Raw genomic sequence first — 24,482 nt, 5'->3', positions numbered from 1 at the left:
TGCAGAATTTGATATTTGCTTTAGAGGTGTATCCCTTTTCTGAAGATCAAGGAAATATTCCTTAAATGAAATTCTATTGCTGCATGGAAATTAAGTGAGATACAGGTGGTGTTTGCTTACTTGCAACTGTTTAGTTCCCAGGATCTCCTTTAAAAATTAGACTTAACCCCCCCCTTCATTTGATATAATTTTGTATATGTATATATAAATTAAAATATACATCTTTTTGAGTGTGAACATTTTTCAGCATCTGGAGCCAATTTACTAGAATACGGCATTCCTTGTAAGTCAAATGCGAGATAGCAATCAGTCTTTTTAACTCCGTAAAATCTCTTAAAGGTGACATGGGAACATAAAAAAAGTGTGTGTGTGGGGAGCACAAAGGAGAGGTTTGACTATAAAAGGGGCGGTAGGGTTTTTTACCCCTCCTTGAAAATTGTGCTTTTCAGATCTTACAGACTTTCAAGTCTTTAAGAAATCAAATATCACTGAAAAATAAGTGATGTGTATGTGTTGATAGTATTTGCAGAATTTTTGTCCCTCTGAAGACTGTCCAATTCATATGGTAAACTTCTTTTTTTGTTGTTGTTGTCAGTCAGAGGTGATAGCACTACAGTCAGGTTTTTTAAATCAGAAGGCAATGTACTTTGCATTTAAATTTTCCATTTATTTGATGTGAAGAGCTGCAGTAACAGAAGTTAAACTGACCGAAATTTGTTTCAGGATTATGATCGGGGTAATTAACTTCTATATAAGAAGAGGCTCTGATGTCTGTTGTTGATTATTATCATAATTTCTGAGATTCCCCTGTAAAGTTTTAAAAAGAAAACAAAAAATTTAAGTGGGAATACTAACATAATGTCGTGGTATAAGGAAGACTAGTTACGTTAAAATAATGGAGCTGTTAACTGAAAGATGTTGCTTGGGGACAAATCTATTTAGGCTTACAGTGGACAGATGCCTGTGTTGATGTATAGGAACTATACTATCTGTACATTATGCTCTTTTTAAACAGATATAATCAGACCAAGTGTTTATCAACTCCACATTTCCCTATGCTTCCTTCTTACTCAAGTAATTTATTTTACTTTCTTAAACAGGTTGCATGGTGGCAATAGGACTAAGAACAGTAGCTTTCTGAAGGTCTTGATAGCCTGTGGTGTGGTACTGTGTACATTTGGTACAACACTGGGGAATGTGTCCCACAGCAATTCTTGCTCTGTAGTGAAATATTTGAAATCAGGCAGTCCCCAGGTAGCTTCGTTCGCTGTGGTTGATGACAATCCAAATGCCTAGCTCTGGTTAAAATGGCAGGAACCAGTTGGGTAGCTTTACAGATACAACTGAAGATTTCAATAGCTTTTGTATTTAAGAACACTTTAAAAAAGGGAAATTGTGGAATCCAATGTATGTTTAGATGTAAAGATGTGTCTTAGCTACACTAAATGACAATATATCCCAGTGCCTTTTCACTGTATGGCAGTTCCTAATATTTCATAAAAGTTACCTGTACTAGTTGCTTTAAAACCTGCAAGATCTTCATCCACCTGGATGTGAGCTCGTTTTTAATAAATCTCCCCAGCATAAATAAAATGCAAAAAGCTGGCACAGATAAGCCAACACCGTGTTTCCAGAAGATTACTTAAATAAACCTCTCTTTCAGGAGTATTAGGCATAATTGAAAAAGTGTTGTAGGAGTTACATGTGCAGGTATGCCATACACACAAAGTGTGCTGTCAGAATACTTAGAAAAATAGTTCTTACCAGGGCTTTTGTGATGGTAATGCAAGAAATAGTAAGTGAAACCAACTATTTTATATTGTTAGAAAAGCTGCTACTTGTCTGATCCTGAATTTAAAGCAAATTTTTTGTCCATTTTAGCTAAACTGGGTTTTAACACCTAGTTTAGATGCAAACTCATTACTTCATGTTCTTTCTGTACTTTTTATTAAACTTTTAAATAGAGTTCTTCGGGTTTTTTTGTGTCAGATCTAGTAGATACGTAAGGTGTCTGTGAGAAGGCTGTAAGGGTAACATTAAGAAAACTGTTAATTTTGACAGTGATCTAGCTTGCTGCATGTGTTTTCATGAGGGAGAATTACATGCACTGGTAAAAAGTTTCTGAAGAGGGTTCTAATTAGACTAAGTAACCTGGAAAAACTGGAAGTTTTTGTCCAAAAGAGTGAGCATCTATGGTCTTTGGACCAGTATAGCTCTAGAAACTTGAGAAGAGATTCATGGAAGCTGTAAACAGCTGAAGAATACGAACATGTGTTTGGGGTTTGTGCATGAGTAATCCTGTCAGATCCTTTGTACTTGACCTGGCTTTTCCCATTGTTTATTTGTTTTGAACATTTACGAGAAGGATTTCCCGATAAGGATGACTAGAGGTTCGAAGTAAATTTAAAAAAAAAAAACAACACAACAAAAAACCCCCATTCCCTATACCTCCAAATGAAAAAGCAACTCATAAGCTGTAATATAGTTAGCTTTCAAGTAAGAATCTCAAATGCAGATTTTTTTAAAAATTTTTTTTTTTGAAGTGTGATAACTGTCAGGGACTAATTCCTGATGTGAAGGATTTAGTGGCTGGTTACAGCAAATAACATCCTTTCAAGGGCCCAAGTCACTCGGCCTTTTTTCTGCTGTGGGAGTAGTCGTAAGCTTAGAATTTAACTTTAGTTTTTGTACGCATAGCCAATTCGTTTAAAAAATGGTGATGAACAGTAAAAGGATGGTGACTCGGATGTAGGTATTAATACACAGTCAATTCAGAGGTATTTTGAAACTAATTGAAATGAATGAGCTGGAAGCAACAAAGTCTTCCTGAGCAGCATTGATTTTAAGGAAGAATAATTGTAAAGTTTTAAAGCAATAGCAGCTACCATAAGGATTAGATGAAGAAAGGAAGGATTCAGGTAAGACTGAGAGGAAAGTGCATAAGGCAGCAGAGATGGAAAATAAAGGAAAACAATGAATGTGAAGCCCAGCTATTACAGCATATAGTTTTTTGGCATATATGATTACCATTCACCATCCCTAACCTTTCTTGACACCTTAGCATGTTGGAGTTCAATAGCTTGGCTGTACGTTGTAACAGAGATCTAGGTGGCTAGGAAGGGTATTCAGTGCAGGAAAAGTCAGGAAAGAGGTAGCTGCCAATAGAGGCAGTTATACCAGTAACCTAGACAGTAGCTCTTTTTTCCTTCCAGAATAAAACACCTTTTTTCATCTGCCTTCTACTAATTTATGGGGTGTGGAAGGGAATAGTGGTAGGGGAACAGTTCTCCTTCTGTTCTGTGTTGAGGCTTGGGGGTAGTCTAGAATTAGCTCCCTCAGTCACAAGGAGGGCTGATCTGGTGTCGGCCCTTCATCATATAACTGGATGAGGTCTGTGTTAGAACAGTTTGTTTCAAAGGAGTGAGGTTAAATAGGAGGTTTTCTTACTGGGATTCCTTGCATCTCATTTCAAGGTTGGATATCTGTAGCTATTGATCTGTTCTGTGACTCGGTCTCTTCAATGAATTTGTGTAATAATTTTTGAAACCATTTATGCTGTTAGTATCTGAAACGTGAGAAGAGAGTTTCATATTTTTATGCATTGTAAAAGGATGTACTTTGTTCACAGCTGTTGCGGATCATGTTTTGACCCTCCTCTAAAAACAGTGAATAGTCATTACAAGTATTCAGCAACTTTCCAGTATTCATAATTGATACATTCCTGCAATTTCCCCCCGTTATCTTTTTTAGACCTAGGTATCTTAATACCTTCTTGGCATTCATACAGCATCCTTCTTAACCTTTCCAGATCTCTTTCAGTGCTACTATAGCCTTTTTTGAGAAGTGCAGGTAGTATTTGAAATACAGGTGCAACATGGATTTTTGAAGTGGCATAAATATGCTTTTTGTTTTGTTCGCTATTCCCTTCTGATAACTTGTAACACTGTATTTGTCTTTTTTGATCTTTGCATGACAGTCTTTTTAATTCCTATTGGGAATCTTAAGGATTCAAAAAAAAAAGAGACTTTCAAAGTAAGAATCAAAGCTGTGAATCCTTCTCTCACCTATTTATTCCATTGTAGCACATGCTTATTGTGAAAAGTTAATTCTGATAAGCACAGTAACACACTACTAAAGTGTAATTCACGTGCCCTGGAATTGGCACTGTTCTCTTAAGGATTGTGTATACCCTGAACATTAAAAAGACTTCTTTTGCACATTTGGTAGCTGCAGTTGAAAGGGGTTCTGCTGCAATTTGTTTCTCTCACTTTGTTTTTATGTATGTTCTTGAGTTGCCAGACAACTACTTGTTTTAACCCCATGTTGCTGGCTAGATCTACTGAATTGTTTTGTCAGCTCTTTAACTGCATCTCTTCCTTATTTGTCTATGAAGTACATGTCTTGTACCACTAAATTTTTCACTGGGGCATGTCTAGTGTATTCTGCTTTTAAAACTTCCTGAAAGCTCCGAGTGATGCTTGGGAATACAATGCTTGTGATGGTTTGGATTAATGGTAGCTCCTGTGTAGTACAATTTTAAAGAAACAAAAGTGAAAGATGTAGCTTCAGGGCTACACTAGGGCTGTGCTTGTTTAAAAAAAAAAAAAAAAAAACCACCACCCCCAACCCAAGCCCCCCAAAATCTACCCAACATTTCCTTAAAGTTGAAATGGGCTTTCCTTAATATTGAAAGCACTGGTGGATCAAAATGGCTGCTATTTCTTGTGCACAAAGTTGAGCGTAACTGGAACGAACTGATATCATAATAAAATAAAAAAACCTGAAAACTATTGAGCAGGTTAATTAAAATTATGAGTTTCATTTTTATCAGATTAATCCACTTTTGTAAAGAACCATCCAGGATTTTGTATATTGTGGGGTTTTTTTTTCTCTACCACAAATTTTAAAAAACATTAGTATTTGTTTTTTTTTTTTTACAGTACAGACTTGGTCTGTAATGTTTTAATTAAAATACTCTAAATTTTAAAAGCTTTTTTTAAGGGAAGTAACTTTAGCTAGTTATTCAAGTTTAGGCAGTAGGTAAAAGGCAAGGATTTTCTTTTTAAATTACTTCTAAATTAGTTTTGTAATATTCTAGTATCAATGTCAAAAGTTTAAATTGTCTTTATTGTTAATTCATTTTTTGGGAATCATGATGTTCAGAAGAGCCTGGCAGTTAAATGGCTTATGACAGCAGTCTTTAGTAGCTGCCGGTTCTGGGGAGAATAAAGAGAAAAATAAAGCATAAGATAGTCACCCTGTTGGAACACGAACAGTTATTACAGTCAGACCTCAGAGGCTGATGCACGTAGAAAATTCATCCACGGAAGTATGACAGAGGTGTTCCCTACACTCTCACCTGCAAAATCATTCATTCAGTTGTCGTGTCAAACCAGACACGTAAGCTGAGGGCTTTGTTCTTTAGTAGTGTGAAAGAGAGGACTAGTAAACTGAAACTAAAATAATTTTGTAGTCATGAGGTCATTATCCTAAGTATGAATAAATTGGTGGCGTAAGTGGAAAAGGTGGGCCATCTGCATGACTGCCATCACTCTGCAACTGGGCATAAAAGTGGTGTGTTGCCGTGGAGGCTGAGTTACAGAGACTTCTAGCTACCCAGCAGTGGATGTGAGTGTATTCTGGCACTTCATGGTCAGAGATCAATATTCTCTAAAAACCCCCAGCCCTTGAAGAAAAGGAAGTTCATGTGAGCATCTCCTTTGGTGCACCACTAGTTGGACGTTCTTTCTCTCTACACATTTGAGGAGTTCTTCAGCTGAGCTCCCTAAGTCCAGGAGACACAACTATTTTCTGTTAAACTTGATTGCTTGAGTTAGTCTCAATTGATCAGTGAAGCAAAAAAGATGCCTTGTGATTAAAATTAGCAAGGCAGCTTCAGTTTAAGTTTCTAGATTTGTTGTGGACGATGAAATTAATTAAAATCAGTCTTTTGTTGGGAAGATTGATTGTTCCTGGAAAGTATTTGATTTTTTTATTTGTAATAGTAGCTTTAGAATGCAGCTAATTGGCGAGTGCTGGAATGTTCTTATACTTGACGTTTAAAAGCTAACAAACACTGACAAAAGAAATATAAGTAAAAAATTATGGTGGATAGAAATAAATCCATTTTACAATTTGAGCTACTGTAAATGATCAGAGCTCTAATACAAGAAAGATGTATTCAGGTATATTATTGTTCACTGAAATTCCTGTCTATACATATATTCTTTTGTGCGTCTGTTAAACATGATCTTAACATGAAGCCCTTTTTCTCCTAACTCAAAAGCTTTCTCAAAGTTGATGAATACCATACATAATGGTAAGTTATATTAGAATCTTTTTCAGAGGTTCATTTATCACAAAGGGTAGCCTTTTGTGGAAAAGCTTGATTGAAGGTCTACATATTCTATGGATTGGGTGAAATACAGGTCTGCAGTGAGTCAATTGTTCAGTACTTGAGTGAAAACTTTGTAGATTGTCTGCAGGAGCCTTATAGGTCAATAGTTCCTCAGTTCTCTTTTTATGATCTTTTTGTATGTGCGCAGTAAAGTGATAACAGTTTTATTCCAGTTCTGAGATTCTTTTCTTTAATTTTGTGAATAGTGTTTCTAGTTCTTCTTCTATGCTCCATTCATAGGTGTGTTACGGTGGTGTCTACCTCAGGCATTCTCCCACTTGCGTTCCTGACTACTTAAATTACTACCAGTAATGCATGTGAAGGTAGCCTTGTTTTGTCCATTCTTTGTTCTGACAGCCCGATGCTGCCTGTTTGTGTCACTGATAACAGTACTATCGATTTCAGAGGGAGCAATATTGAATCTTTAATGTATCTAATTGCTCTTTCCCTTTTAGTATTTGGTGTTGGCTTTGTATGCCTAGTTCTGTATTCACTCATAGCCAGTGGAAATGAAATACATCTTATTAAATTAGGACTTGGTTTACTTTTTCAAGGCTTTTGTTCATTTGTAGGAAACAATCATAGCTATATTCACAAATTATTGAAAGATTTAGGAGGGCATATTTACAATTAAAACCCTCTTATGAGGCTAGTTTTGAAGATGATCAAGTTTATTTCTCAATGTTATATTTAATTGGTGTTAGGCAATCTGTTAATAAAAATTGGAATTTTTTTTATCCATTGGTGTCAGCCAAATAGTGATTTTCTTATTGCTGTATGTGTATGTTGGAAGAGCAGTGCTGTACACATTGCAAATTGTATTGACTTGGAGTTCAGCATATGCAAAAGAATTTAAATGTTTAAACTTTGCACGGTGAAGTTCTTTGCGTTTTAAGCTAGCAGTCATTAAGGTTTTATAGGACTTTGCTTTTCACACTGTTGGAGCCACAAATTACATCTGTTAGGCAGATGCCTAGAGTGGTGGGTCTCTTAAATAATAAAAAAAATATTAGTACATTAAATTTATATTTTGTAGTCTACATGTGCTGAGAAATATTGAAATTTCTCTAGATTTGCTTTGCTTTAGTAAAATAGGTTTAGCTTTTTTCCTTTTGATATAGGGTTTCCCTCTCACTCTCCCAGGTATACAGTGCTCTGAACCAGCTTTGAGATGAAGGAAAGCAAGCTCACCATTTTTCTGAACAAAAATAAAACATCTGAAGGGTATCTGACAAAGTGTGCTGAATTTGGACTTGGTGAGTTTCTGCTGTTTTATAAGCAGAGCCTTTTTGCTGTTTAATGTTGAAGAGGTATAGGTTCACAACAGTGTGAAATAGAAATTGATGGAACACTGTGATGACTTCTTTCCACATTGCACTATTTTTTTAAACTGATTGTGTATTCCTAATTCTAGCATAGAATTTGGAAGGGCATAGAGGAAAGTGGCTACTTAATGTTGTATGCTTTCTTGTCAAGCAATAATAATGGTTTGTATGACTCATTATTGTGGGGCAGCCTAACGTTACCTACATGTTTATTTGAGAACAGTGTTTGGACAGGATTTATCATCTAATCTGCCTGTTGTGGGGGTGTTGGTTGGTGGTTTTTTTTGTTGTTGTTTTTGTGTCATCTGTGTGTCGTCGTGTCGTGTCCCCCCCTTCCTCTGGGGTGTGTGTTCTTTTATCTACCTTGCCATGTTTCTCTAAGTAAGATTTTTAAAGTTGGTTACTTTTTTTCCCTCCAATCTTGCAAGATTTGCATACTCTTGTTTTGGCAGAAACGTATATATGGGTGAAATCAATGAGGGTTGATAGAAATTTTGATAATATGAATAGCAAGGAAAGTATTCAAACTTGAGATAAATATTTAAATATAGGAAGATAGTTTACTCCAACAGGATATTCAGATTATGAGTCAGATAATGCTGAGGACTGTAAGAGTCATTGTAAGAGTTTTGATGGAGACTGTATCAGCAGCTTGTTTTTTCATTGCACTGAGTTTAAGTTGGCTGCACATCAGCAAGAAAGTATGGAAAAGAAAAAACCTGAGAGTTTTGGTTTGAGTGGAGACAAATACATGTTTGGAGCATAGAGGTTTATTTGATAGTTATGCTAGTATAAAGGTAATGGTTGAAGCCTGTCAGTTGAATTTGGTGCTGACAAAGTGTAAAGGAGGACAGATGATAGCTAAAGACTTGAACAGATTTGAAAGGGTCAGTTGAAGAGGACTAGAAAATGGAGTCATGCAGGCTGTATCTTTCCATAAAGATACCTGTCTTAATAGAAAGGAGTCAAGACACTTCAAGGCAGAAGTGGCACACTGCCATTTTGCCAGTAAGAGACATAGTACTCAGCACTTTGTTTCTCAATTTTATGGTCAACTTACTATATTTTTCATGATTTTTTAAAAACTTGTTTAAAAAAACCTGAAAAATTGCAGTTAAGTTTTCACTGCTATTCACTGTGTGATAACTTTGTGCTTTGTCCTTCTCCATCTTACTCTGGACCTTACAGTCAAACTTTTTTGACTTGACCTTGAAGTCTCATTTCTTCTGCATCATTTTTATGGGCCTACCACTGGAAAGCAGGAGGAGGGGGTATGGACATACATATCTGTTGAGGATTTGAGTGTGTACTTCAAAAAAAGATTACAGGGAGTGATGACCTGAATGTTATAATTTTATGTTAGACCTAGCTGTAAATTGTAACGGTTGGTTGTAGCCTTTCTGTGGCTACTTCTGTTCTCACTCATTCTGTCTTCTGTCTGTTTTATTTCTTACTCCTGTTCCTGTTTTCAGGTCTCTGTTTATGCTCGTTCCATCTTACGCTGATTTGTGAGTTGCAGTGAGTTGGGTCATAGCACAGAACAGACATCCATCCTGCCAGTCCAGGCACTGTGATCGGCTTTAGAAGACAGCATGTTTCCAAAGAAAGTTTTCAGTTCTGTACACTTGGCCTCCACATCAGTGCAGGCAAAATTTAGTATATATGGTATGATTTTTTTAACAAGATAACTTAAACTAGTCAGAATCTCTACTGAGCATGAATGAGTGAAAATTTTTTAATCTATCCCAACTTGGGCAGACTTTTACAGTGTTGATAAAAAGGCATCTGCCTGTATTGAAGCAGGGGGACGGTAGCACTTGGCTAAACCATATAAATTTAAAAAAAGGAAGAACAAGAGAAGGACAAATTACAAAGTCATCCTGAAATAGTTCCTTTATGCCCATTTTTTTCAGAGTATTGAATAATGGAGTGTTATTGTTCAGTTGTCAAATATCACAACCTTAAGTATAACTACCTGTCCACTGGCTTCTAGAATACCATTTTAAAGCTTTAGTTGTTGCTAATGACAGCTACGTGTAGTCTTTCAGCAGTTCCCCACCACCAGAAATAACTAATCACAACAGAATTACCATTGTTATTCGTTAGCCTCTCTGGCCCTCTTTTTGAAAATTCTGGCTCGGTCAGGCATCCTGCAGCATGCCTTCAAAGACACCAACTTCAGATCACTGGAATCCGAAAGAGAGAAAACTTTTGAAGTAGAAACTTCTTTAAAAGGCTATACTATGTTAACAGTGAAGAGGGATCTAGTGCTTCCAGTGACTCACCATTTCAGCACTGAGATGGATTGCTGTCAGAATGGTTTGAAGCTATGGTAGGTTTTCAGAGATCTTAAGCAAACACATTAAGTTCTCCCTGGAAATCATTAAGAAATGTAGATCACAAGTATCATGCTCCTACTCAGGAATACTCGTTTAATGAGCCTAAAACCACTGCGATTTCAGTACATCATATTAAAGTAACTTAGGCTTGTCTTGGCTCACCATGACAAAAGTGAACATCTAAATAAAAGTTAAGATCTTTATCAACTGTTCTTCCATATCTGTCTAACTTTTTCTTCTTGCAAAGATCTTTCTGTGCTGTGACACACTTGAACTACAGGTCTTTCCTGTAGTGCTGAGCATATGTGTCTGATAGGATCACAGAGCTCTTTATCTTATTGCTCTTATTCTGAAAGAGTACATCAAAATTTGTTGAATCAGACTAGAATAAGCATGAAATTCTTAATGTGCCTGATTTCATAAAGCTGAATTAATTATATAAGTGAACTTTAAACAGGCAATTATAAAGCATCTCAAAGATTTATAGTGGGAAATCAGAACATCTGGAGGAAACAAATGAAAGGAGGTTTGTCCGTGTGTCATCCCTGTCTTCCACCCACCCCCCCACCCCCCCCCAAAAAAAAAGACTGCACGGTTTAACTGTGAGGTATAACTTTGTTATGGGACATGGCATGAAAAGTTACAACTGTTCAGAAAGGATTGGAAGAAATCCGTTGGGGCAGGGTTGGAAGCAAATTTAAGGCTAATAATTACAAAGCTCAAGCTCAAAATTCGTAAGTTAGAGATTTCTAGAGGCTGGGAGAATATTTGAGGGAAGTATTACTTCAAGCTTGCCCTTTTCTTGTGCTATTCCTTGTGCAGCTGCTGTTGGTCTCTGTTAGAGATGGATATATACTGGGCTAGAAAAACGATACAGTTCTCCCTGTGTTCCTAGTCCAGTGTGTCATTCTTCTGTCTTCTCATGTCATGTTCAAACCTCGCCTCTCAGAGAGCAAATTCACCTTGGCTGGGTGATGAAAAACATGGGTTTGAGCCCTTCTGCAGTGGAGGGCTGTAGTGTAAGACCTGTAGCATCTTGGATTAATTCAAAGTAGGAGTACGCACACTCTGCACCAGGAAGCTGTAACCTTTCTTGCAGTGGTTTAGGCAGTTCTGAAATCTTGTACTTAAAAGCCTACCTGTGGAAATAAAAGTCTTAATTGAGGACTGTATACTGACTGAGCTTGGTTTAAGCAACTCATATGTGTTGTTTCATGTTAGTTAGCTGGTGTGTGTACTCCTCACTGTTACAGTTTATTGAAGAGTGAGTTCTGTAACACTGCTGACATGTGTGATCATTAATGAACGTGGGATCAAGTATAAAATAATGTTGTTCACAATATCAGGTGGGACTACCTAAACAGAGGAGTAGACCATTTTGGTAGCTACATGGATCAGTTCTGATCTTTCAGCCCCCACCCCGTTACTGAATACATTTCTGAATGACTGTAGATAGCTGTATAGTCAGGATCATGAGCATAGGAATGGAAGTAGGCAGAAGAGAGATTGACTAAACATTTTTTTGCTAGCTGAGTGGTCAAGGCCTTGGAGTTAATTTTAATGGAATTTGATAGCAGACTTCAGATGATATGACCTTGTTCTTAGATGACTGATTCATCATATATGTGACATTGCCATGCCGAATTGTGTTCCTCAGTTGTGTGAAGATTCTTGTCAAGTATTTTGGTTTTTGACTATAAATCCAATCTAGGGAGTATTTTCAAAGGGAATAATTACGGCAGTCTGCTTTCTGTCAATAGACGTGAAATTAGAATAGTTGTTCCATTTTAAAAACGTGTATACCTGTATGTTGTATCTTCGCTCCTCCCTTCCACTGCCAGCAGTGTGTATTCTTTGGGTACTTTGAGTCTGAGAGCTTTTTCTCCTTCTACCCCTTCATGGAGAGGACACAGAATGCCCTTCATAAAAGGAGGGTATTGACTGTTGATCTGTGACAGTAGCTGCTGTGCCTCCATCAAAGAAGGACCCCCAGTCACTGAAAGGGAGGGAAGTGCTGGCTTGTTACCAGGCTGCAGATCAGTGACTATCATTTCCATGCACTTATTAGAACTGTTACTGCAGAATCTTGTAGAAACCTATCTGAAAGTGAACTCTACTGCTTTGCTAATGATAGGTTTCAGATAGGAAAACAGCTTGATTATTTGATTCCTTCATGAAGAAATTTGAAATCTAAGAAACAGGTTGGCTCTAGCATCCAAGCTATAGTTTCATTATCTCAGAGGAATTGAAATGAAGTATTGTTGCTAGCTTGGCAGTTTCAAACACAACTTTCTTCTCTTTTTAGACAACTGTGTCACAATAACCTGTTTTTATTTGCTTGTGTTTAGCATTAGATTCACTTGAGCTTATGTCCATATTACAAAATAACAAATAGTGGGATATTTCTTCCACTATCAACATTCTACTGGAATAGAACATGTTCCTTCCTGTGTAACTAAACTTAATCAATTTTTCTACATGTTTAGTTACTAATTAATGGACTGGTTCATTAAAAGGCACTTTTTCATTTTGCTGTCTATAGAAAGTTGTCATGGTTTTAGGGGAGACTTTTTGAGATGACAGGAAATGAAGGTACTGAAAAGGTGTATATAGCTTCAGTTTTTGTAAAGATCTTGTTCGTATAACTCAAAATTTCCTGCCCTGTGTCCATCTGTCCTTCCCCAAGTAGGAAGGTTCTGTAGTTCTGTGCAACTTTTGTGGGGTTGCAAGTTTACATTTTAAAAAAACCTCTTTGACCAGATTCTGCTTATTCCTTAAGTTTTGGCAACATGCTAGGATCAGCAACCTATGATAGGTATTTCAGATAACTTCCTCTTTTCACAACTGTTACAAGAGTTTCAAGTTACTGACTTAAAAAGAAAATACAGCTTTATGGTAGGGAGCACATTTTCCTAGCTTCCTAAGGAAGCAGTCTACATGTTGCCTGTCTTGATTTTGGCACACAGTAAGCTTTGAGCCCGTTGTCCATTTTCGAGTAAGCTTGATAAAGGAGTCTAAAATATATAAGTTCCTGTAATAGGGGTGGACAGTGTATGGCTACAAGAGTAACTACAGCCTGTTTTTGTCTCTTGCTGAACTAGGCAATCACCAGCATAGGAAGGGACTATAAGGGAGCTGAATAATGTAGGGGCTGTAGTACTAGAAAATAAAAAGAACTGAGGATTTTGTAGCTAGATACTGAAATCATGGTGAGAAAGCTTAGTGTATTGATGTAATCTGTGAGATGCAACACTGCTGAAAGCCAGAATTTAATCTGTTCTGTTAATTCTTCTGCTCATGGAACTACTTATTTTTGACATTTTGAATAAAATCACTGAAATAGTTCCGTGTGCCACTTGGTGTATGTTGCTGCATAGCTAATTCTGACTTGAGGCTATTTTGTTTTTCACTATTCTTGAATTTCTTTTATTTCCTCTGTCATCTGTTTCGTCGTTGATTGTCAGCAAAAAGAATACAGTTTTTCCAATCTGCATAATCTGATGTGTTCCCCGCTCTATAGTACTACCCTTCTGTGCTAAGCAGGCAGTTATTTGTTGTCCAGACACGCTTTTTTTTTTAGTGTCTTTTTTCACTCCAGCAATGCAGGCTATATGTGCATTTTATCTGTCAGAACCTGAAACGACTGTTCTGCAGCTGTGTTAGCGGTGTTAAGCACAGTCAAACTTTACCTAAACAGTGTTACATGTCCATTTCCACCTGTAGCTGAAGAACTGTGTTTGGTTTAAAATGCTGAAGATTGTATTTAACCATGCTGTTTATGCCTCTGGCAAGTTACACAATGCCGTTCATCACAAGCTGTAGCTATTTCGCTTTTCAGTAATACGGGAAGGACTTCAGGGTGGTTTGTTTGTTTTAAACATTAATGTGGTTTATAGTGATTTGTTCAGGCTCTTATTATTCCTTTCTGATCCGGAAAGTGATTTATCTCTTCCAAAACCCCAAAAGGACAACTTGACATGTTTGAGACGATTTTAAAGATGTACTTTCTTGGCTTTCTAATATTATATGCATGTAGTTTTTATACAGGTATTTTTGAAACGGTGTGAAAACCAAGCATTTATTTGTATGTTCAGCATACAGTTCTTACTCAAATGCTTGCATGGAGTAATATCTTGGTTGCATGACTAGTTCCAGAAGGTGCATGTACTTTCTGTATTAAGTAAGGTATTGCTAAATGGAAATACTTAGCCCAAACAGAGTGTGCAGATAGGTCATATTTGTCCTGTATTTTGCAACAGCAACAAGTAGCGAGTGTTTTTAATACTATGACTATTACTACTACTAGCAACAAATAATAGCTTACCTCATTCCACTGGCAAACTAGTTTACTGCTTGTCTTTCTTTTGAAATAGTTTCTTGCCTGTGATTTTATAACTATGTGCTTGTATTCCAGAATTTTATTTTTAAGAGGAAGAATAAACCTTATCATTAAAATAGAAGCAGCAGCAGTTCTGAAGTTATTAAATATGCGAGATTTAAAAAAAAATAAGGGGAGAAAAATCTACAAAAGCTTTAAAATTTTGGAGTTGTTTTACCTTTCTGGCAAAATATCTTTCTTTTTTACTACTTGACTCTCACCAAAAATTTTGTTTTCTCCACGCATTATCACTGAAATTTTATGAGAGTGATAGCCTTTGTGGTGACGAGCTCTTATGATTTGATCATAAGTGTTGTGATATTTCATTATTTTTACCCTTAAAATTCACGGTTCCTGGAGCCAGATAATTGCATGGGAATTTCCTCTTTTTCAAGAATTTTTTTACCTTTAGTTGGTTTAATGCATTCAAAATACAAAGGGTCAAAAAAATCTCATCCTTTTTATTAATTTGAAATCTCAGATTGCAAGCAAATTTAAAAAAATCTTTTGAGGAACTGGAGTATATTTCAATTTTTGTGGTTGTAATTATATCACATTTAAGAGTAGACTCAGTAGCAAGGCTGTTTGTTAATCATGTTCGTTTTGGTGGTGTGTAGGGACAAATCTAGAGCGGGATCCATAGAATTTACTGTCTAGTTTGATGGGGCAGATATAACTGGAGAAAGGTCATAATGAAGTGAACACTTTTAAGGATCTTAACTGCTAGTAATGCCATAACTGTAGATTTTTGGGATGGTGACCAAAAAAACAGGAGGGGAAGATGACCCAGGAAGGTGTGCTAAATGGAGAAAGATACGAAGGTCAGTAGAAAAGCAGACCAGGTATGGAATTGCGCTATGATGAAGAGTTCGGGGAGAAGATGATAAGAAGTCACTAACCTCCGTTAGGCAGGAAAAAAGTGTTGTTGGAATGTGTCTTTAGCTGTTTTTTTCGTATCTTCTTTCTCTACTGGGTCTGGCTGGTTTTCTCTTCCATTTTTCTTGACAGTTAATAGAGGCAGGGAATTTAAGATGCATCAGTGTTTGCGTATTATGTGTGGGTTTGGATGATGTTAGTCTCCCTTGACTGCCTGTGCTCAGAGGGATTGCTGGGTGGCGAGTGGTGTTTTAACATTGCGTATCTTCTTGTTGTCACTGCCTTCTTCAAATCATTATTTGTATGAGTGACAAACTAGCTCCACCTTTGCCTTCTAACTGGCATTTCAGTTCTGTTGCTTTTTTTGATCTAACCATGTTCATTCTACTTCTGTTTACTCCCTGTGGCACTCTTCCTCTAACTGCAGTTCAGTGCTACCATGCTTGATATTCCTTGGCCAGCTGACAGCTCACTTATCTAATGCACGTGGAGCCTAACAGTTTCATAGACAGGTACTACTTCTTGTCCTGGGCTTCTGGTCAGTAGGGTTTTTTCCCAACCTATATAATGAACTTTACCCTGCATGTAGATGAACAGAAGTAATGGCTTCACAGAGGGGTATGAACTCTTCCTATTTAAACTGCTAACGTACAAGTCTGACTAATGTTAACATGTTTAGTCATTTACTTGTTGGCTGTTCTAGCAGAAATGTTAGTCGAGCATTCTTAGATCACAAATGGAGTTTTAGTTTGTGAATAAATGAAATACCGCCAGTTCTACTAGCAAATCTGAGTACTTTGTCCTCAGACTTGCTGTCAATATTTTTCTGAAAATACACAAGCAATCCTTAGTTGCCAAAATTACAGTTTTGGACAAATGTATGTTGTTCAGAAACATTTTACTTTAAAGTTAAAAAGTATTTTTCCATTTGTATTGTGTATGTTCAGTTATATAGCCCAATACTTCATTCTTTATCTACTTTAACTTTTACAGTAATTCATTGAAAGAACAAACTGATAGCAGACTCAGTTGAAGGCAGGCATTTTAGCCAAAAATTCTGCTACTGTTAATATTTGAGCAGTTTGTAATGCACATAAATATTTGATTTATCACACATGTTTTACAAAAACTTAGAACTGAATCAATCCGTGTTCCCTGAACTGTAGAATGTGAAATGATGAAAGCACTTTTATCAATCAGCATGGTTAGAATTTCAACACAGGAACTTTCTGCATTATGTATTAAGTGATCTTGTTTGTCTTGATTAATTTTCTACTGCATATTTACATGGTTACTAGAAAACAGAGGGAAGGGGAGAGAGAGAGATGCATGTAATAATTTTTGTAATTTTTTTCAGGTATTTTTAGCAGCAATGATGTAGCAGTATCATTTCCAAATGCAGTATCTGGCTCAGGATCTAGCACTCCCGTTTCCAGTTCTCATTTACCTCAGCAGGCTTCAGGCCACTTGCAGCAAGTGGGAGATCTATCACCTTCAACTGCGCCCTCTATAACTACTGTTGTTGCTGCAACTCAGGTAAACTATCACAAGAGTTTAAGACAGCAAACCATGTTATTGACCTGCTCATTTTCAATGTTAAAAGAAACAATAATTTGTTTGGAAAATAGGTTAATAAACATTGTATTTGTTGTGAAAACGTTACGGAGGCTAGACGTTCCCCTTACTGTTACATAGTCCCATCTTTGTGGAGCATGTAGACTTTTAAAAACGATCTGTGGAAGTGTGTAGTAATAATGACTATATTATGACTAGTAGCATAAATGCTGGTTATAATTCATCAGTGCTCTAACCAACATCTGTTATCAGAACAATGTTTTAAGAAAGGATTTAAAAGAGGAAAACACGTAAAGTTTTGCACGTTTCATGCAAAAATGCTGGTTAAAGTTAAAGAACAGAAGGATTTATTTGGGAGATTTGACAAATGGACAACTAAGGCTAGCTCAGGCAAAGAGGTGGCCAAGGCTGACATCTTGATAGCAAATGAAAGTTGACAGATATGCTACAGTTTTGTATTTGAAAGGTCATACAAATGAAGATACGTAGTTCATGTTTGATGGTGAAGGGATAAGGGAAGCATTGGAGGAATGTAGAAGGGTGACATAGTCAAAGTAATGAACCAGAAAAAATATCTTTATGGTAGTATTTTGTATGAATTTAAGTTGGGCAAGATTGCATTTACGCAGGCAAGAGAGTACGAAGTTGCAGTTGTAGAAAGCCACCATGATTAGAGTATAAGTATGAAAGAATACTGTACTGGACATGATGTTTTTATACTTCATGTTTCTTGTATTTTTCATTTTCTGATGAGAATCTGTTTTACGATGAATGTATCAAATATATCTTTTTTGTGTGTGTATATAAGCCATCAACTATTAATTTATAGAGTCTACAGTGATTTAAGATAGTGTATGTAAACCTGAAGAATTAAATCAAGCTTAATGCATACATACTTACGTGTGTGTATGTGCACGTGTGTGTGTGTAGTACATGCATAGCAGAAATACTATGTGCAGACCACCACACAACACATTTCAATATCAAATAACACTTTGTTGTTATAGGTGGGAGTTCATATTTCTACGTAATTCTTCTGGACTGGTTTCCTAAAGAAATAAGGCTTGCATCATGCCAGCGTGAACTTCTGTCTTGTAACTTTGGAACGCATTGGCCAGTTTCGCACAAAATTGGGTGACATCTCTGTTGCACAAATTGATAGAAACGACTTTAAAGAAATTAATTAAAAATACGATGCTTTGGCAAAGAGCCAGTATAGCTTTTGTGAAGGTTGTTAGTTGTGTCGTCATACCTCCTCCACCCCCCCCCCCCCTTTTTTTTTTTTAATTCCCCAAGAGTATTACACAACATAACTCACTGAAGACACTTAAATTGAGCAGTCTGGAGATAAGGGGAGAGGTTGTGTCATAGTTTAGTAGCAGATTAAAAGATTTAAAACCCCCCAAAAAAGTATGCTCAGTTCTCACAGTGGAGAGGTTTACCATCAGAGTCTTGGAAGGATCAGCGTTACGGCCTTTTGTACAGCTTAACGTATTCCATAAACGATCTAAGAAAAGGAGGAGGAGCAGAAGCCAGGTTTGCTGATTATGCTAGGTTATGCAATGAGCTATTGTGAAGATCAGCTGTCGCAAACTGCTGAAACATCACCAGCCTATGTTGACAGGGTGGTTGAGGGCAAATGAGATTCGCGTTAAAGGGAAAAGGCAGTTTCTATTCAAAACAGATACAGTAGATATCAAAAGAGGTACAAGAAGAGCCATGATAGTGAACAATGGCAAGGAATAGCATCTATATAAGGAATGAGTAAATAGTGTAGGACTCTTGGCCTGAAAAAGAGACACTGAAGTGGGATAAGAGAAAGGTCTGCAAAATCACAAATGACATGGAAAAGTTAAATAAGCAAGAATTACGCACTATCACTTCTATTTGTTAAACTCTGTCAGAGGATAAATGGATTCATAAAGCAATGGGACGGAGCCCATATTTAGCAGAGAGGAACAGAAATACCATAGTAATTTTTTCCTCATGTTGTCACAAAAAGGTGAAGTATACCCTAGGAGGTGCACTTTCTTTTAGTGTTTAGCTGAACTAGAGAGCCCCCCATAGGTTAAGTGCTTAAAATTCCGGTCCTTCCTTTGGCTCTGTTTTTTTTGGGAAATGTGTTGGGGTTTTTTTGGTTCCACCCACCCCCACACACTCCCACACCCCCCTTCCTCCCCCCAGGAGTCCTGTATCTTACCTCAATACCTAACTTGTTTTCGAATAGTCATAGATTTACTTGTCAGGATCCTATTCACAGGTACTACCATTTAAAGAGTCTTTTGTTTCTGAACTAAGTGAGGTTCTGAACTAAGTTTCTGAACTAAGTGAGGTTCAAATGGTAAGAAGTTTTGTTTGACAGCCTTAAAAGGGAACTCCTGTGTCTGCACAGAGAATTACCCAAGTCCTATGCTGCTTCAGTGATTCTAGGACTACACTTTGGTAACTCATGTCTGCCAGTTGGAAATTGGTAGTCTTTGTTTTTTCCTATATTAATGGTGTCAACGCATAAATTTGAACTTGGTCCTTCCATCATCTAAACCATTATACAGGCATTGATATTTCAACCAAACATCATGCCTCAGATAAGCTGTGTAGCATGACATGTCTCTAAGTTATGCTCTACAACCAAGGCATCTATATTTATTGTCCCAACCTTTTTCCCTTATGTATTCCCTCTCTTCACCATTTGCAGTTAGACTGTCACTTTTCCTTTTTGTCTGGCATCCAGTAACATCCAACAGGTAGGCAATAGAAGTTTCCAGTTGAGGCTAAATTGCTTTAACTGTCACCTTTCTGTTTTTTTTACCCTGCTGATCTATCAGTTTTGAAAGAAACTTCCTACAAAGAAGCTGTAGTAGCAAGAGGTGAACGGTCAGTTGGCTTTAAGGTCCATGGACACAGTTCTTCCTCATTCATGGGGAAAATGAGTTTACAGAGTACTTTCTAGCACGAAGGAGAAAGATGATGGATGTCTGTTGTGAATTCTAAAATATTAAGTGCTTTCATGTCCTGGTTGAGGTTTAGGACTGGTGCTACTTGTGTCATTGCACCAGGCAGATTAGATGCTTTTTCCCAACTTTCAAGACTTGAAAATACCAAGCAGGTCTCCCCGCTGGAAGTGTCTTTGATTCACACTAAATCATGACAACCATCTGTAATGGGCCTTTGTTTTTCCTGGACTCTGGGTGTCTTTTTCAGTTTCAGTTCTTGAGGTCTGTACTAGTGTTTGAAGAGACTCAAGTTAAGACAGCCTATTTTACCATGCAGTTGTTCTCCAATTCAAGAGAACCTTCCCCCTCCCCCCTGCAGTTATCATAAATGACTGATTACACTTCAAGGGTTAGGGTTTACCTACTTAGTTCTGCAAAGTTTCATCAGAGTGCTGTGTCTGCTTACTGGGCTCTTGTGGATGTATTCTCAGTGTTTACTCACCTCTTGACCATGAAAGTCGTCAAATAACGGTATGCTAATGTGTTTTTTGTGTAGTGTTCTAATTGAAAGAAAATCAACCAAGATCCTAGGTGTACATACAATGGTTATAAGTTAAGGTAAGCTTGTGCCTCTGTAGCAGATAAAAAGTAGTAAGTAAAAAAGTAGGTTTTATTTAAACTGTTAGTTAAGAAAGCAAGTATGCCTGGATGTTGGTTGCTCAGTTATTTGGTCAGGATGGCAGATGTGCAATTGGAATAGTACTAAAAATTGGAATAGCCTCAAAGATGTGCTGATAAGGTGCACTCCTTTAAGATTTCAACTGTTAAGTTTTCTTAAATTTCTATTGGGCATTTGTAATTATGATTTTGGGGTCATTAAAAATTTGTCAATTTTTGATGGATTATTTTCTTTTTTTTAAGTAAGGTTGTTAAGAAATTCTAAATAGAGGGTCTTGGAAAAAAATATATTACTGTAGAATTAGTCTCAAAATTGGCTGAACTGTTTTGATTAGGAGGTTATGGTAGATATCTAATACAAAAAGTTTTGTTCATAGTATTAAGAAAACTTGCAAGCAATTGAAAGTAACTGTCCTAAAGTGAGAAAATTAGGTAATAGTGCTATTATTTTTTGTTATGTTTTAATAACTACTATGCTCATATAAAACTTCAGTGATTAAAACCCCCAAGTGTTGTTTTTTCCTTCAACAATTAAAGAACACTGATTTTAAAGCTTAACACCCCCCCCCCCAACCTTGAAAATCCTGGATTTTGATTTTTTCATCCTGTTGTCTAGTATGACAGTTCCCATACTGTAGTTTTTGTTTTGTTTGGTTTTAAGACAAAAACCACAGTATGGGCTTTGTTGCAATCACCTTTTCTTTTGTGTCTCATTTTCTTCTCCCTCATGCCACTCATAATTTTTATTCCAATCTAATAAATCCAGAAGAGATTATTAGCTTGTGTTCCATGCTGTGCCATAACTGAATTTAAATGCTGGTGTTCCTCACCAGGTGGGAATCAGTGGTCTAGTAAAAATGCCACTTGCTGGAAATGCAGATTGTTTTGCATCCTAGTCCTCTTTTTTTATATGTCTTGGGCATAGCCTCAGATAGGTTACACTCCTTAATTCACTGAAGCTCTATTAGCGTAACAATGCACTTAACAATTGCAAGACTATAGGAAAAAAGAGATACAGGAAAGAAGGTACAGATCACACAAGTATTTGCTCCCTGTTTTCTGTGAATTGATCTTATTGACGTGTTTGTTGGTACTGCCTGTTTTGCACGTAACAGCAAATTACTGTATCCCAAACTACAGTCTTTTCTCTCAGAAGCATGCCTTTAACTTTTGCAGGAATATTAGTTTGTGCTCTGTTGTTGAGAAAAATCCCATTCTTGCATTTGGATTTTGAAGTGTTTTAATTTTTCCTTGTTAAGCCAAGTCACAAGTTGCACCACTCCGAGGTCCCATGCTCAGTTTCTATCTCAAAGATTTCCTTGCGTTTCATAATTATAACAGAAATGTTTGTCAGCCTGTTGTATTATTCTGTAACAGTTTGCTGTATTGCTTTTTCTGATAAGTTATTCTTAGTGATTAATGTATGTTCATAAACAAAGCAGTGACTTGGGTGCCTCTATCTTCTGGTTGTACAGCAGGATTTGTTTTCTGCTTGTCAGGAAGTGGTGGTTGTTAGATTCAAATTTTTTTTTAATTTTGACTTAGTAGATTTAGTGTTTTATAATGAAATGTTTTCTACTTTGGTTGAGATTGAAATTGGTTGAGTGGTCTATTCTTTTTGATGACTTAAATGAGTGCAATTACCCTACGAGTGCTCTGTGGCCGTTTGTTTCTGGCGTCTCTACGTTGAGAATACAGGGTCAGACTGCAGAAATGGAAGTAAAGGTTTTTGACTGTGTTTTCTTCCAGTCATTGATTATTAAAGCCATCTCTCAGACTGTATTCCTTTTAAGAAAAAAATGCATTTAAGTATCTTGTCATCTCATTTCAATAGTATTTTTAGTGGGAGTGGAAATGGCATGTAGTGGTTCCTTTAAGACATGCAGCCTTTTATTTTAAACATTTGTAGCTCATTGATTCTGGTGCTGGTATTGTATGATTCAGTAATGTATGATCTTTACATTATAGTAATCTCAATTTATTCAGATTTTTTCAGGATTTATTCTTATTCTGGAAATTTAATAATGGTCAACTTGTGACTTTGTAGATGATTTTTTTTTTTTTTCCCTTCCTCATGTGATGGGGTATCTGTGCTCTTAGAGACGGTAATAAGCACATCTGTGAGGCAATTTCAAGCAGTATTGCACATACCTGTCACTAACCTGTTTTACAGATACAATCCAAAAGATTATTTTCTCTTTCTTAGGACAGAGAGAAAAATGGTTTTTGCTAGCGGATTCTTCTTTCTTTTGAAAGCTGTTTTTCTTCCTCCGCAGCTTCTGTTCTATTTTCTTCCTAAGTTCCTCATCTCTTACTTTATGCGCTGTGCTTCCTTTACCACAGACGCAGCTAATAAAGGGAAGGAAAAGGACAAGAAGTATCTGTAACAGCAGTCCTTATGGCTTGCACAGAGATAGGGAAACTGAATAGTTACTGTTCGTTACTCTTTTCAGTCCAGGATTTATTTATTTGTAATGGCATGATAGGTCCACTTCAACATAGTGTAATGAACTATTGCCTTCACGGTGGAGATGTGATAATTGGGAAGGTAGGTGCTGCTACTCAGTTGCAATTCTAAGTGAAATAAGTTTGCTTTAATCACTTTCGTTATCCCTTCTGAAGATTGTTTGGCTTTACTCCCCTTAGGAGCAGTAGAAAAACAGCAGGGTTTTCTTTAGCATTCATATAGTGGTGGTTATCCTCCTTTGTCCGATCCAGCTTTTAGAGGGAGATATGGCTTATTTTTTTCAATAGATTTGGAGTTATTTGTTAACAATAGAGGAATGTGAAAGCTCAGAAATCCTGAGACCTTTTCAGATTCTGAATGTAGGGCACCTGATGTTTCAGATGCTTCTGTCCTGCAGTTTTTATTTTCTCACTTTCTGAATTAGTCTAGTCCCTAATTTTGGATCTCTGTAGTCCCCTGCTCTTTCTCTACATCACTAGTTTACACTATTTTTGGCTTCCTGTTTTCGTGGGGTTTTTTTTCTTGTCATAGTTTAAGTCTGCTCATCATTTTGCATGCTATCAAGGGAACTTTCTTCTCATTTTTCTTTCCTATTCTGGCACCGATGGGATAATAAGTGAAAACACAGGAAAAAGGAACTCTATTCTTTGCAGTTGTAGCCTCAAATTATGGATGTCATATTCTCAAATTTAGCATGGAAGTTACTCCTCTGTCCTCACTTCTGTTTCCCAGTCTTGCTCAGAGAAACATGTCCTGTTTCCTGCCTTCTTTTTTTTTTTGTAGTTAAATATTCAGCTCAAAGTAAATGTGAGGAAGGGAGGAAATTCTCAGGTCAAGCATCTGAAGTTTGCCAAGTCCATTTAAGGCAAGTTTCTGGGTCATCCTCTCTCTGGGTACTCTAGAAAATGGCAGGTCTATTAGCTGTCAGTGTTTGATGAACTTTTTTTTGGGGAGTAGAATGAATACACGGAAAAAGACAAATTGCCCTCAGTTCTAGGACATTGGGATATGACAGATGTGACAATCTCAGACTTCAGTAACCTGCGCTAGGTGGTTGGCTGCTTAAGTGAGCTTCCTGCTTTGTTCCCAAAGGTACACATCACAACCGTGTGTAATGGCTGAAGTTAAGAATATAGTATAATACTCTTGCAGACACCTTTGGATCAGAACATCTTAAGACTTAAAACTAGATACTTTGAAATTATCTTAACAAACTTATTTAAGCAATAATCCTTTCTTGCAATGCAAAGGAACTTAGCTTAATTACGGTAAATTACATGAGACATGTAATCAGAGATGATTTCCGTAATTTAGGAAGACCCTTAAGCTCTTTTTACATTTTTTCAGGCCACTTCCTAAAGTCTGTTTCTTAATATAGAAATACTTCAGATGTTGAATGCCAGAATAGCTCTTATGAAGTCCAGAGTGCAGATAGTATAGATTTCTACTGCTTATCTGCAAAGCTAGTAATGGTCGGGTGTCTTCTGGTGAAACCTCTCACCCCTTTAGAAATC

At 36.9% G+C, this 24,482-nt stretch overlaps 1 protein-coding gene across 2 annotated transcripts in view; it reads left to right on the top strand.

The window, feature by feature from the left end:
• MLLT10 (MLLT10 histone lysine methyltransferase DOT1L cofactor) overlaps positions 1-24,482 on the top strand; it is a 131,521-nt gene that overhangs the window by 78,909 nt on the left and 28,130 nt on the right. For both annotated transcript variants that reach the window (XM_059818389.1, XM_059818390.1), the window contains one exon: positions 16,673-16,851. In XM_059818389.1, coding sequence (XP_059674372.1) covers positions 16,673-16,851 — 179 coding nt within the window. The remainder of the gene's footprint in view (positions 1-16,672; positions 16,852-24,482) is intronic.

This window comes from Gavia stellata, chromosome 6 (genome assembly GCF_030936135.1).
Source record: "Gavia stellata isolate bGavSte3 chromosome 6, bGavSte3.hap2, whole genome shotgun sequence".
NCBI lineage: Eukaryota > Metazoa > Chordata > Aves > Gaviiformes > Gaviidae > Gavia > Gavia stellata.
The sequence above is the reverse complement of the archived record's forward strand: the minus strand, read 5'-3'. Positions and strand labels throughout refer to the sequence as shown.